Genomic DNA, 12,422 nt, shown 5'->3' on the forward strand with positions numbered 1-12,422 from the left:
GGAATAGTCTATAGGCCCCAAATAGCCCTCAGAATACTGAGGAGCAGATAAGCAGGCAGATTTTGGAATGGTGCAAGAAATACAGTGTTGTAGTTATGGGTGATTTCAACTTCTCTAATACTGACTGGCACCTTTTGACTGCAAGTGGGAGGGACGGGACTGAATTTGTCAGGTGTGTTCAAAAAGGATTCCTGGCACAGTGTGTGGACTGGCCAACAAGAGGAGTGGCCATACTGGATCTAGTTCTGGGAAATGAACCTGGTCAGCTGGCGGACCTCTCGGTGGGGGAGCATTTTGGTGAGAGTGATCATAAATCCCTTAGCTTCAACATAGTTGTGGAAAAGGATAAAAACAGACAAAATGGGAAAGTGCTCAACTAGAGAAGGGCTAATTATGAAGGGATGATATAGGAACTAGCAAGATCAAATTGGAAACAGATGTTCAAGGATGAAAGCACAGAAGTAATGTGGAGGGAATTTAGGGGCCACTTGTGCTGGGCTCAGGATAGGTTTGTCTCCTTGTGACAAGGAAATGATGGTAGGAAAAGCGAACCATAGTTGACAAAACAGGTAAGGCAACTTGTCGAGAGAAAGAAGGAAGCATTTGTTAGTTACAAGAAGCAGGAAACAGGAAGGGCTCATGAAAAATATATGGTAGCCAGGAAGGACCTCAAGAAAGGACTTAGGAGAGCTCAAAGTGGGTATGAAAAGGCCTTGGCATATAGGATTAAGGAGAACCCCCAAGGCGGCCTATGCATATGTGAAGAACAGAAGGATGATGAGGGTGGAGGTGGGGCCGCTGAAGGATAAGGGAGGCAACATGAGCCTGGAGGCAGAGGAGGTTGGGGAGTATTCACAAGAGAAAAGGACCTTAATCAGAGTGAGGTCAAAATAGAATAAGCCTGTGTGCTGGACAATGTGAAAATTATGGAAGAGGAAGTGTTGGATCTTCTTAAAAACATCAAGATTGACAAGTCTCAGAGGCCAGACACAATATATCCCAGGCTGCTGTAGGAAGTGAGGGAAGAGATAGCTGGGGCAGTAGCTATGATCTTTGAATCCTCTTTGTCTGTAGGGGAAGTGCCAGACGATTGGAGAATGGCAAATGTAGTCCTTTTGTATTAAAGGTAATAGGGAGAATTCTAGGAATAATAGACTGGTGAGTCTTACATCAGTGGTGTACAAACTATTGGAGACGATTTGTAAAGATAGGAGCTACTCAGGGATAGTCAGCATGGTTTTGTGAAGGGAAGGTCATGATTCACAAGCCTAATTGAGTTTTATTTTGAGGAGTTAACAAAATAAATTGATGAAGGTAGGGTGGTAGGTGTGGTCTACATGGATTTTAGCAATCCATTTGACAAGGTCCCCCATGAGAAACTCATCCAGAAAGTCATGAGGCATGGGATCAGTGGAACCTTGATAAACAATTGGCTTGCAGGAAGAAAGCAGAGAGTAATAGTGGAAGGTAAGTATTCCACCTGGAGATCGGTGACTAGTGGAGTGCCACAAGGATCACCACAAGGATCTCTTCTGGGACCCCTGATCTCTGTGATCTTTATAAATGACCTGGATGAAGAGGGAAAAGGATGGGTCAGTAAGTTTGCAGAGTTGGAGGAGTTGCGGATGGAGATGAAGATTGTCAAAGGTTGTAAGAGGATATAGACAGGATGCAGAGTTGGGCAGAAAAGTGGCAGATGGAGTTCAATCTGGATACATGTGAGGTGATGCATTTTGGAAGAACAAACCAGAAGGCTGAGTACAAGGTTATTGGTCAGTGGAGGAACAATGGGACCTTGGGGTGAAAATCCAAACATCCCTCAAGGTTGCCACACAGCTTGATAGTTAAGAAGGCTTATTGTATGCTGGGCTTCATTAATAGGAGGATTGAGTTCAGGAATAGAGAGGTCATGTTGGAACTAATTGGATGCTATCAATGTCCTCCTTAAACTCCCCTGATGATCAGGCCCCACAGTTGTATGTGGCAACAAATTCCACAAGTTTGCGAATGCGGAAGAAAAAATTAATAAAGAAAGTTTTAGTGGGTGACAAAGAGTTAAAAGTAAGCTGTGCACTGCCACTTTTAAGTCTATTAATCGTTACAAGGACGCTCAGTACGTTAAGCTGTGTGTGCTGCTGAATAAGACCGTAGACCCTCTGCATTCCGCCACAGACTTTGAATCAACCAATGACAATTGCTTTCTCCCTTATATGGTGGACGCTCTCAGAGCTTCAGTGTGTCATATGTCTATTGCTTGTACCTTTGTATAAATTAAACCGACTAGTCCATGCTCAGGCAGAGCAGCCCCAGTATTTTGGTGGGACAGTTCTCCAAGATATCTTGTAAATAAAAACTCCTTCTGAAGCAACTCCCTGGTGCCTCGGCCGAGTTATTTCATTATAAAACACTTCTCCGCAACAGTGACCATCTGGATGAAGAAATTTTTATTGTTTTAAATGGGTACCTTCTAATTCTAAGACTGTGCCCTCTTGTCCTAGATTCACCTACCAAGTGAAACTTCGTATCTACTCTGTCCAATCCTTTCAGCATTTGAAATGTTTCTGTGAGATCCCCTCTCATTCTTCTATACTCCAATAAATACAAACCAAAAGCTGCTAAATATTTCTCATATGTTCGCCCTTGCATTCCAAAAATCATCCGGGTAAATCTTCTCTGGACTCTGTCCAACATCATTACATCCCTTCTAAGATAAGGGGCCCAAAACTGCACACAGTTCTCCAAATGAGGTCTCACCAGTGCCTCATCGAGCCTCAACAACACCTCTTTACTCTTATACACTATTCCTCTTGAAATGAATGCCAACATAGCATTTGCTTTCTTTACTGCCGATCCAACTTGGTGGTTAAGTTTAGGTTATCCTGCATGAAGACCCTCCAAGTCCCTATGCACTTATGAATTTTGAATTTTCTTCCCATCTAAATAATCATCTGCCTGTAAAATGAGGCAGCCCCAATATTGACCCCTGCGGAACTAGTAAACCGGAAATCAACAAGAACAGGATCTCTTTATTCCCACTCTTTGCTTTCTGCCTATCAGCCAATGCTCCTCCCAATCTAATATCTTTCCTATAATTCCATGGGCTCTCATCTTATTAATCAGTCTCTTATGCGGCACCTTATCAAAGGCCTTTTGAAAATCCAAATGCACAACTTCCACAGCCTCTCCCTTGTCCATCCAACTTGAGATTACCTCAAAAAATTCCAATAGGTTGGAAAAACAGGACCTATCATGTCATGCACCTTGAGGTACTTCATAACCTTGTCCTTGAGGATCGACTCCAGTAACTTTCCAGCTACTGATGCTATACTAATAGGCCTATAGTTTCCTTTTTTTTGCCTTCCTCCTTTCTTAAATGACAGAAATCCATTTCTGACCTTCCAATCCTCGGGAATCATGCCAGAGACTATTGATTTCTGGAAAATCAATTCAATGCCTCCACAATCTCCAAAGCCACCTCCTTCAGTACCTGTGGGTGCACCTTATCTGGTGCAGGAGTCTTAACTATTTTTAGTCCCTTCATCTTACTAAACACTATCTCTAGTAACCCTGACTGTACTTAATTCTATTCCCCGAGACCTCTATCAGTGTTTGTCAGTGAAGACAAACACAAAAACTCATTTAGTTCCTCTGCCATCTCTTTGTTACCCATTATAATTTATCTAGCATCATTCTTCAATTTGTTCTATATCTACCCATATCTCTCTTTAACTCTTTATATATTTTTTTAAAATTAGTATCCTTTTGTATGTTATTTGTCAATTTCCTTTCATAATTATGCCTTTCTTTCCTACTGACTTTCTTTGTCTCTTTCTGTAAGTTTTTACAAGTTTCCCATTCCTGTTTTTTGCTTCCCATTTGCTTTTATTTTAGCCTTAACTTCTCTTGTTAGCAATTTGTGCCATTTTTCCATTCATAATTTTCTTTTTTCTTGGTATATATCTATCCTGCACTTTCTTTATTTCTTGCAGAAATATCATCCAATTATGCTCTGCTGCCCCTCCATCTGGCCTACTTTTCCTGTCAACTTGGGCCAGTTCCTTTTTCATACCACTGCAATTTCCTTGGTTCCACTGAAATATTGACACATCTGATATCAGCTCTTGCTTTTCAAATTTGAAACTGAACTCAATCATATTAAGATCACTACTTCCTAAGGGTCCTTCACCTTTAATTCCCTAATCACCTCAGGTTCATTGCACATCACCCAATCGAAAACTACCCATCCCCTGGTGGGCTTATCGATAAGCTGTTCCAAAAAGCCATCCTGTAGGCATTCTACAAACTCTCTCTCCTGAGATCCAGTACCTCAAATTACTTCAAATGGTGTTGGTATATTGTTTATGGTTGTATTTCACGACAGTTCTTGGAAGGTTATGGGGATTGCTAACCTGTGAGAATGCAATCGTCCTCAATTGCACTTTTAAAGTGAGTTAGTTATTATTTAAGAAAATGACGAAAAGCTGGAGGATCTCAGGAGGTCAGGTATTACCCATGGAGAGAGATGGTCATGGTAAACATTTCAGGTCGGAGCAATTTTTCTGAAATGTCCATATCTCTGTGGATTCTGCTTCACTTCAACAGTTTGCTCAGAATTCCAACATTTGCATTTCTTGTGGTTCTCTCGTTATTATTTAAGATGCTGTTAGTTGATAGTTTAATGGCATGCCTATAAAGCAGGTGATCAGATTAATATCTTTATAATCTTCCACTCGAATAGAGCAAAGGAGCTGATACTTGATACTGCAGGATCCATCTTTCAACTTTCCACCTTGCACAGTCTCTCATGCATGACCACAAACCAACGTAATGCTAATTCTAAAACACCCACTTGGTCCTACAAGCTTTCATTCAGCCTTTGCATGCTGTGAAGTATCTGCTATGTTAAAAATTAAATTGTGGATTCATCTTGATAGAAGTTTATGTTTGTGCAATAATGAGAGGCAAAGATAGTAAGCAGTCAAAATTTTGATGCATATATACATTGCACAACATGCAAGACAAAAAACTCATTATTAATATCTTTCTCTCAGGGTAAAAAAAAAGTCACAAATTGGAAAATATGTGTTTACGATGAGAAAGGTGGAGTGGGTGGGGCATGAAGGGGAGTTGGAAAGAGCTGTGTTAAAGTTATTTTACATAGCGAATGGTGGGTGTCTAGAACAGACTGCCAGAGGAAGTAGTGGAAGCAGAATTACTCACCCAAATTTTTAATGTTCATCTGTACAGAGCTAATCTTTGTCTCATAAAGTGACTGGGCCATGTTGATATCTTCAGTTAAGGAGTCAACCTTTCTGAACACTGGAACAATACAACAGGTTACTCATTCAAATATCACACACCAAAAAAATATTTTGAATGAATCACAATACTTGGTGATCAATTTCTATTGTGGTTGTCATAATTTAATCAACTAAGACATTTTAGATCTCTTCCTAGCAGCTGAAGGAATCATGAACAGTGCTAAAGTGCACGAGTTATAATATCCAAATCTGAATTAATTTTCTCATCCTTCTAAACCTGGGTTGTTGAAGGGAAGAGGAGAAAGTAAAGCACATGCCAATTTCAGATTCAGCTTAATAAACAGAATGAAGATTCTTTGGAGATTTTGTGGTTAAATAGAGTTGATAAATGGATTTTGAAAAGTATGTTTACATTTAGAATAGAACTAATATTTAAAATGGGAACAAACAATTGTACCCAAAAAAACTTAGCCACATTTCTGAATTAATCTCATTAGTTCATGGCACAGCTGAAAGGGTTACAGTTCACTAATTGTGACATATACCAGCACTTGGCTTCTATTTATCATTATAAATGATACAAGTTTACAAATTCCCTTCAGAATCTTTCATATAATCTCAAAACTTTTCCAGCCAAGGTATTAGCACCATTACTCCTTTTTCTTGATAACATGGAAGTGATCAAGTTTTGCATAGTGATTGAAAATTTTGTTATGCAACTTTCGCTTTCCTTCTCCAATCAGACAGCTACCCTTCTTTGCTCTCTGTCATCTCCCCATATCATTTCTTTTTCTTCTACCCTCCCACCTGTATCCACCTTAACTGTTAGCCTGTGTTCCTCCCTTTCCTCCCTCTTCCACATACCTTTTGATTCAGGCTGTTTCTCCATATTCTCGACAAAGGACTCAGCCTCAAACCTTGACTTCCTATAAATGCTGGTAACTTGCTAAGTTTCTTCAGCACTTTTGTGCATTGCAGCTTTTATTAATGCCCTGATAAAATTGCTGCATGAAAACCTCAGCAAGTCACGCTGCATCTGTAGGAAGTAAAGGGTGACCGACTTTTCAGGCCCAAGCCTTTTTATGAGCAAAAAGGAGACAGACAGCAGAATAAAAAGGTGGGGGACAGTGTAGAGCAGAGGAAGGAAGAAGGGACACGGGGGGTGAGTGCAATCCAACAGATAAGAGGTCAAGGGTGGGTGCGTGGGTGAGAGGGTAGCTGAGAAAAATAGCTGATAAGTAATAAGGGTCTGCATTGGTACAGTATTTTTGTCTTGCACTCTGACATTGATTCTTTCCCTCCTGTATACAATCAGACCTTCTATGAAAATTATTGATTCTTCATGCATTTAGGAATTCCATATTAGATAAGTAAAACTTGATGGAATGGATTCAAATAACATATCCATCTTACCTACAGATGCCAGCACAGCAACAGCTATGATGAGACAACTAAAAAATATGTACAGCACTTTTACAGCCACACTTAGTGACCACGGAGCTTGACATCTGCAACAGCCGGGACTTGCAGTCCTTTCAGCTTCATTAGAAAACAAAACTATATCTAAAATTAAAAAAATGTCCAAGTGTTATTTAAATTACATTAGAACCATAGAACACTACAGCATGGAAACAGGCCCTTTGGCCCATCTAGTCCATGCCACACTATTGTTCCACCTAGTCCCATCGACCTGTACCAGGACCAGAGCCTTACATACCACTCCCATCCATGTACCTATCTAATAAATGTTCAAATTGAACCTCCACCCACCACTTCCACTGGCAGCTTGTTCCACACTCTCACCACCCTCTGAGTGAAGAAGATCCCCCTAATATTCCCATTAATCATTTTACCTTTCACCCCTAACCCATCTTTTGGTTCTCATCTCATCCAACCTCAGTGGAAAAAGTCTGGTTTCATTTACCCTATCTCTACCCCAGATAATTTTGTAAACCTCTAGCAAATCTCCTCATTTTCTGACACTCCAGGGAATGAATTTAAATTGAGACCTACACACGGTAACAGGTACTTCTGGCCCACAAGCCTGTACTGCCCCCTTGTACGTTTTGAAGGGTGAAAGCAAACCGGAGCACCCAGAGGAAAGCCACACAGACTTGGGGAGAACATACAAACTCATTACAGACAGCACCAGATTCAAACCTCGGTCGTTTGCACTGTAAGTGTTATGCTAACCGCTGCACTATCTGTCATAATCTATTCAGCCTTTCCATATGACTCAAATCCTCAAATCACAGCAACATCCTTGCTAATCTTATTGATATCTTTCCTGTAGGCAGGTGATCAAAATGGCAAACAATATTCAAAATTTGGACTCACCAATTTCTTGCGCAACTTCAATATAACATCTGAACTCCTGTATTTAAGACTTTGATTTATGAAGGCTACAAAAAACTCTCTTTACAACCATATCTGCCTGTGATGTCACTTTCAAGGAGCATCTTTATTCTCAGATCTATTTGCTTCACTGATCTCCTCAGTTCCCTTCTGCTTATCATGCAAGTCCTCCTCTGACTTGTCCTCCTAAGAGCCACACCTCACAATTGTCTGCATTCATTCCATCTGTCATTTTGCAACCACTTTCCTGCAGGTCCAGTTCCTACTCAAGCTTTGAAAGCCTTCCTTGCTGTCCACTACATCCCCAATCTTCGTGTCATCTGCAAATTTGCTGATCCAAGTTACCACAATATCATCCAGATGACAAAGAACAATGGTCCCAGCACTGATCCTTGAGGCCCACTGCCAGTCACAGGCCTCCAGTCCTCTACCTCCATCTCTGGCTTCTTCGTTAAAGTCGGTCTAATCCGAACTTTGTTTAGAGATCATACTAATGTTAGCTAATCATGAATTCAGGTTCGTTGTGGCAACTAATTTAAACATGGATTACCTTACAATTGTAATGAAAAAAGATACGCACAAAGTCAGTAGTTTTCTGTGATTGCAGTTTAAACAAAAGTGCTGGAGAAACTCAGCAAGTCAGGCATCGTACTTCATGTCACAAAGACAAAGGTGCACAAGCAACGTTTCAGGACCGAACCCTTTGTCAAGATATGTGCAACAAGCAGGCAGGCGCTTGAATAAAATGGTTGGGGAGGGGCAGCGGGAGGAGCACATGCCCACAGGCAAGAGGATATGGGTGAGTGGGAGAGCACAGGGAAAAAAAGCTGAAAAGTGATAGGGGGAGGAGATAGCTCTCTAAATGGAGAGGAAAGGGGTGGAGAGCTGGAGGAAAGGATGTAGAAGAGAGGGAAGGAGCCTAATGGAAACCAGAGAAGTCAATGTTACTGCCATCCATTTGGAGAGTGCCAGATGGAATATTAGCTGCTGCTCCTCCAATAAGTGGGTGGCTTTCGTTTGGCAGTGCACAGGGCCATGGACAGACTTGTCTGTGCGGGATAGGGGTGTGGAATTAAAATTGTTGGCCACTGAGAGATCCCCACTCTTGGAGACGGAGTGAAGGTGCTCAACAAAACTATCTCCCAGTCTGTGTCCAGTCTTTCCGATGTAGAGGAGGCCACAACGGGAGCACCAGATGCAGTAGGTGACCCCTGCAGATTCGCAGGTCCTTGGAAGGACTCTTTGGGTCCCAGAATTGTAGTGAGGGAGGGGGGTGTGGTTGCAAATGTAGCAACCCTGCGGTCACAGGGGTAAGTACCAAGAGGGAAATTGGAGGGAAGGGATAAGTGGATGAGGGAGTCACAGAGAGAATGACCCTTATGGAAGGCAGAGAGGGGAGGAGAGAGGATTTGTCTGGTGGTGGGATTATGCTGTAGGTGACGGAAATTGCGGAGTTTATATCGGATAAGGAGGCTGATGGGGCAACAGGTGAGGACAAGGGAATCCTGTCCTTGTTACATCTAGGAGGGGTGGGGGTCAGGGAAGTTGTGTAGGAAATGGAGGAGATGCAGGTAAGGACTAAGTAGATAAGGAATGGAAGAGCTCAGCTTGGGAGCAAATTCAATGGAAACAGAGGAATTGAGAGAAAAAATCCTTACAAGGGACAGGGTGTGAAAAGGAATGGTTGAGGTAATTATTGGCGATCAGATCAGATACTATTTATTGTCATGTAATATTACACAAAATTTCCTTCTGTCTGCCATAAGACAGACAAATATTTGCTATTAGCATTGCCTGGTGCCCTTACAATCAAAGAAAGAGAAGGAAAAGATAGTTCCCCCCAGAGTCACCCACTGTCTGTGGATTTGTCTCCAATGTACCCACAGCATCTGCAGCTGCATTAGACTCCAGTTCATTTCAAACCATTGGCAACTCGAGCCCAGATCCAAAGCTCCGACACGATGAAGATACCTTCACCGCCCAGGGAGTCTTCCTTGCCACCTGGTTCTCAACAGCCAGTCTCCAGCAGCCTGTGGCCTGGTGTGAGCCCTTTAACCTCAAATCACCAGCTGTCTGCAGCCTGTGTGGGTTCCTTGACCACATGTCACCAACACCTCGCTGCCTATTTTGTGTGTCTCTCAGCCACAGAACCACCTGCTGGTCCACTTGCGTAGTCGCTGTCATGTGGGTTGTGTTCTCTGCTTCTTCTTCTCGCTGAGGGTGTTCTCTCCGTTACTGGTGCTCTGTGCCAGTCTGTTGCTCCCCCGTAGTCTGCAACTTCTGGAGGCTGCTGCTGAACACAGGTGCTGCCATTTTGGTTCTAGATTCCACAGTCGCAAGATTTTAAATAAAACACCATCAGCTCCATTAACGGGCTGGTTAAAGCCTGTACGGAGCCGTCAGCTGTAGGAATGGGCGGTAGGACCCCATGGGGATGTGCTGCCTCTCCGCCCTCCCAGGGTCTGCATCACTGGCAGTGTTGCCTTTTATTTGGTGTGTTTGTAGAAAATGTCTAAGAGAATTTGTCTCCCGTGATAAAGAGACAGAGAGATTGAGAAAGGGGAAAGTGTTGCCAGAGATGGACCAAGTGAATTTGAGGTTGGAGAAAAATTTAGCAGCAAAGTGGATAAAGTCAGACAAGCTCATCATGGGTGCAAGAGGCAGCACTAATTGTAGCAGAGGATGGAGTTGAGGAACTGTGAGATATAAAGTGTTCACAATCACTACTCTGGAGACAAAATCTTGGAGAACAGGTTCAGCTTTATTTTGAATCTGCAGAGTCGAGTGTCCCTAGTCTGGAGACACACCGGAGGTTCAGAATCATCGCTCTTTTGTACAGTCCCGCGCTCAACATCACCCCACCTTCATTTACCTTCTTCCAATCAGAATCCCAATACATTACAACATTCTCCTTCTCCATATAACCATATATAACTATATAACCACTTACAGCACAGAACAGGCCAGTTCGGCCCTACTAGTCCATGCTGTAGCAAATCCCCATCCTCCTAGTTCCACTGACCAGCACCCGGTCCATACCCCTCTAGTCCCCTCCTATCCATGTAACGATCCAGTCTTTCCTTAAATGTAACCAATGATCCCGCCTCGACCACGTCTGCCGGAAGCTCATTCCACATCCCCACCACCCTCTGCGTAAAGAAATTTCCCCTCATGTTCCCCTTATAATTTTCCCCCTTCAATCTTAAACCATGTCCTCTAGTTTGAATCTCCCCCTTTCTTAATTGAAAAAGCCTATCCACATTTACTCTGTCTGTCCCTTTTAAAATCTTAAATACCTCTATCAAGTCCCCTCTCAATCTTCTACGCTCCAGAGAAAAAAGCCCCAGTCTGCACAACCTTTCCCTGTAACTCAGACCCTGAAATCCTGTCAACATTCTCGTGAACCTTCTCTGCACTCTCTCTATTTTGTTTATATAATTTGGTGACCAAAACTGTACACAGTACTCCAAATTTGGCCTCACCAATGCCTTGTACAATTTCATCATAACCTCCCTACTCTTGAATTCAATACTCCGATTTATGAAGGCCAACATTCCAAATGCCTTCTTCACCACACCATCTACCTGAGTATCAGCCTTGAGGGTACTATTTACCATAACTCCCTTCCATCAATCCAGGTATCACTCAGTTCCTCCCTCTCCATACATCACATGTTATGTGGATTAGTTCAATCCCTCCTTAGGGGCATCTAAGTTAATATTCATGTCTCTATTAAGCAAGCGCAGTACTAGCTATAGACTACCTTGGGTCACTGTACCAGCCTGAACCAGATCCTTGCATCCTTGGGGCTTCTGATAAGAAGGGGCCCACTAGCCAGTACTGTCTACTCTCAAGCTCTAATCTACATACTTTGCATTCCATCACTTTTCACAGAATGGTGCGAGTTTAATCACATTCAATCATTTTTCACAGAACCTTGCCTGTGTAGTCTTGTAGCATCGATTGCTTCATATAGCCAACAAAAATCAGGCATAGCTGGAATTCATGTGGGTACCCATGGCTACTCCTTTGACTTGGAGAAAGTGGGATGACTATGGTGTTGTCAGCAAATTTGTAAATGTTGGATGGTCGTTAGCTGTATAGTTGTGTGTGCAAAGGGAGCATCCTTGAGGAGCACCAGTGTTAAAGTGTGAGTGTGGAGGAGATGTTATTATTCACTGTCTTCACTGACTGTGGTCTGTTGAGTGGGATGTAAATTTGCAACCTCCTACATCAAGCCAAGGTTGATTCCTTTTTCTTTACTCAAAATAATGTCCATATACTTTTTCCTCACTAACATCTACAACAAATACACTACTAGCCAAAAGGCCCAAGCAATGATTTTAAAAATATTTATTCATCATTTTTGTATGCTAATCATATCTTATCCTGTCAGTGAATACGTTGCAACAGGCCCAAGAAGGAAGTCAGCAGATTTTAAGATTTGTTTATTCTCATGTATGCAAAATTTCTCTTTGCCTGCCCTGTAAAATCACACAAAGAGGTGCCATTGGTCCAGCCCCTTATCAAGATGAGAAACATGGTCCAGCCCCCTATCAATGAAGAGTTTCCTCAGAGACAGAGTGCTCATGGATCCCATCTCCTCGTATGCTGCCACTTCCTATGCTCCTGTAACCTCCCATCGCTGCACTGCCTCTTGTCCAGCCCATTGGTGAATCCAAATCCCTGGTGGCCTGCCACCCTCCTCAGAGCCTGGATCTGATGATTACGAAGCTGTCAGGGCCCGAGGCCTCACTGGAGCACCGCTCACACTTGGAATCATCACTGACCCCGGTCCTGACACCT

The 12,422-nt window shown here is 42.6% G+C and overlaps 1 protein-coding gene across 4 annotated transcripts in view; it reads right to left on the reverse strand.

Moving 5' to 3' along the window:
- The window catches only part of scara3 (scavenger receptor class A, member 3), a 43,703-nt gene that overhangs the window by 16,431 nt on the left and 14,850 nt on the right, over positions 1-12,422 (reverse strand). For all 4 annotated transcript variants that reach the window (XR_011340645.1, XM_069887043.1, XM_069887044.1 and 1 more), the window contains exons 5-6: positions 6,675-6,824; positions 5,221-5,319 (exon numbers count right to left, since the gene is read on the reverse strand). Coding sequence is in view for 3 of the 4 variants with exons in the window: in XM_069887043.1 (XP_069743144.1) it covers positions 5,221-5,319; positions 6,675-6,824 (249 nt within the window). In the remaining variant the exon portion in view is untranslated. The remainder of the gene's footprint in view (positions 1-5,220; positions 5,320-6,674; positions 6,825-12,422) is intronic.

Source organism: Narcine bancroftii, chromosome 6, assembly GCF_036971445.1.
Source record: "Narcine bancroftii isolate sNarBan1 chromosome 6, sNarBan1.hap1, whole genome shotgun sequence".
Lineage (NCBI taxonomy): Eukaryota > Metazoa > Chordata > Chondrichthyes > Torpediniformes > Narcinidae > Narcine > Narcine bancroftii.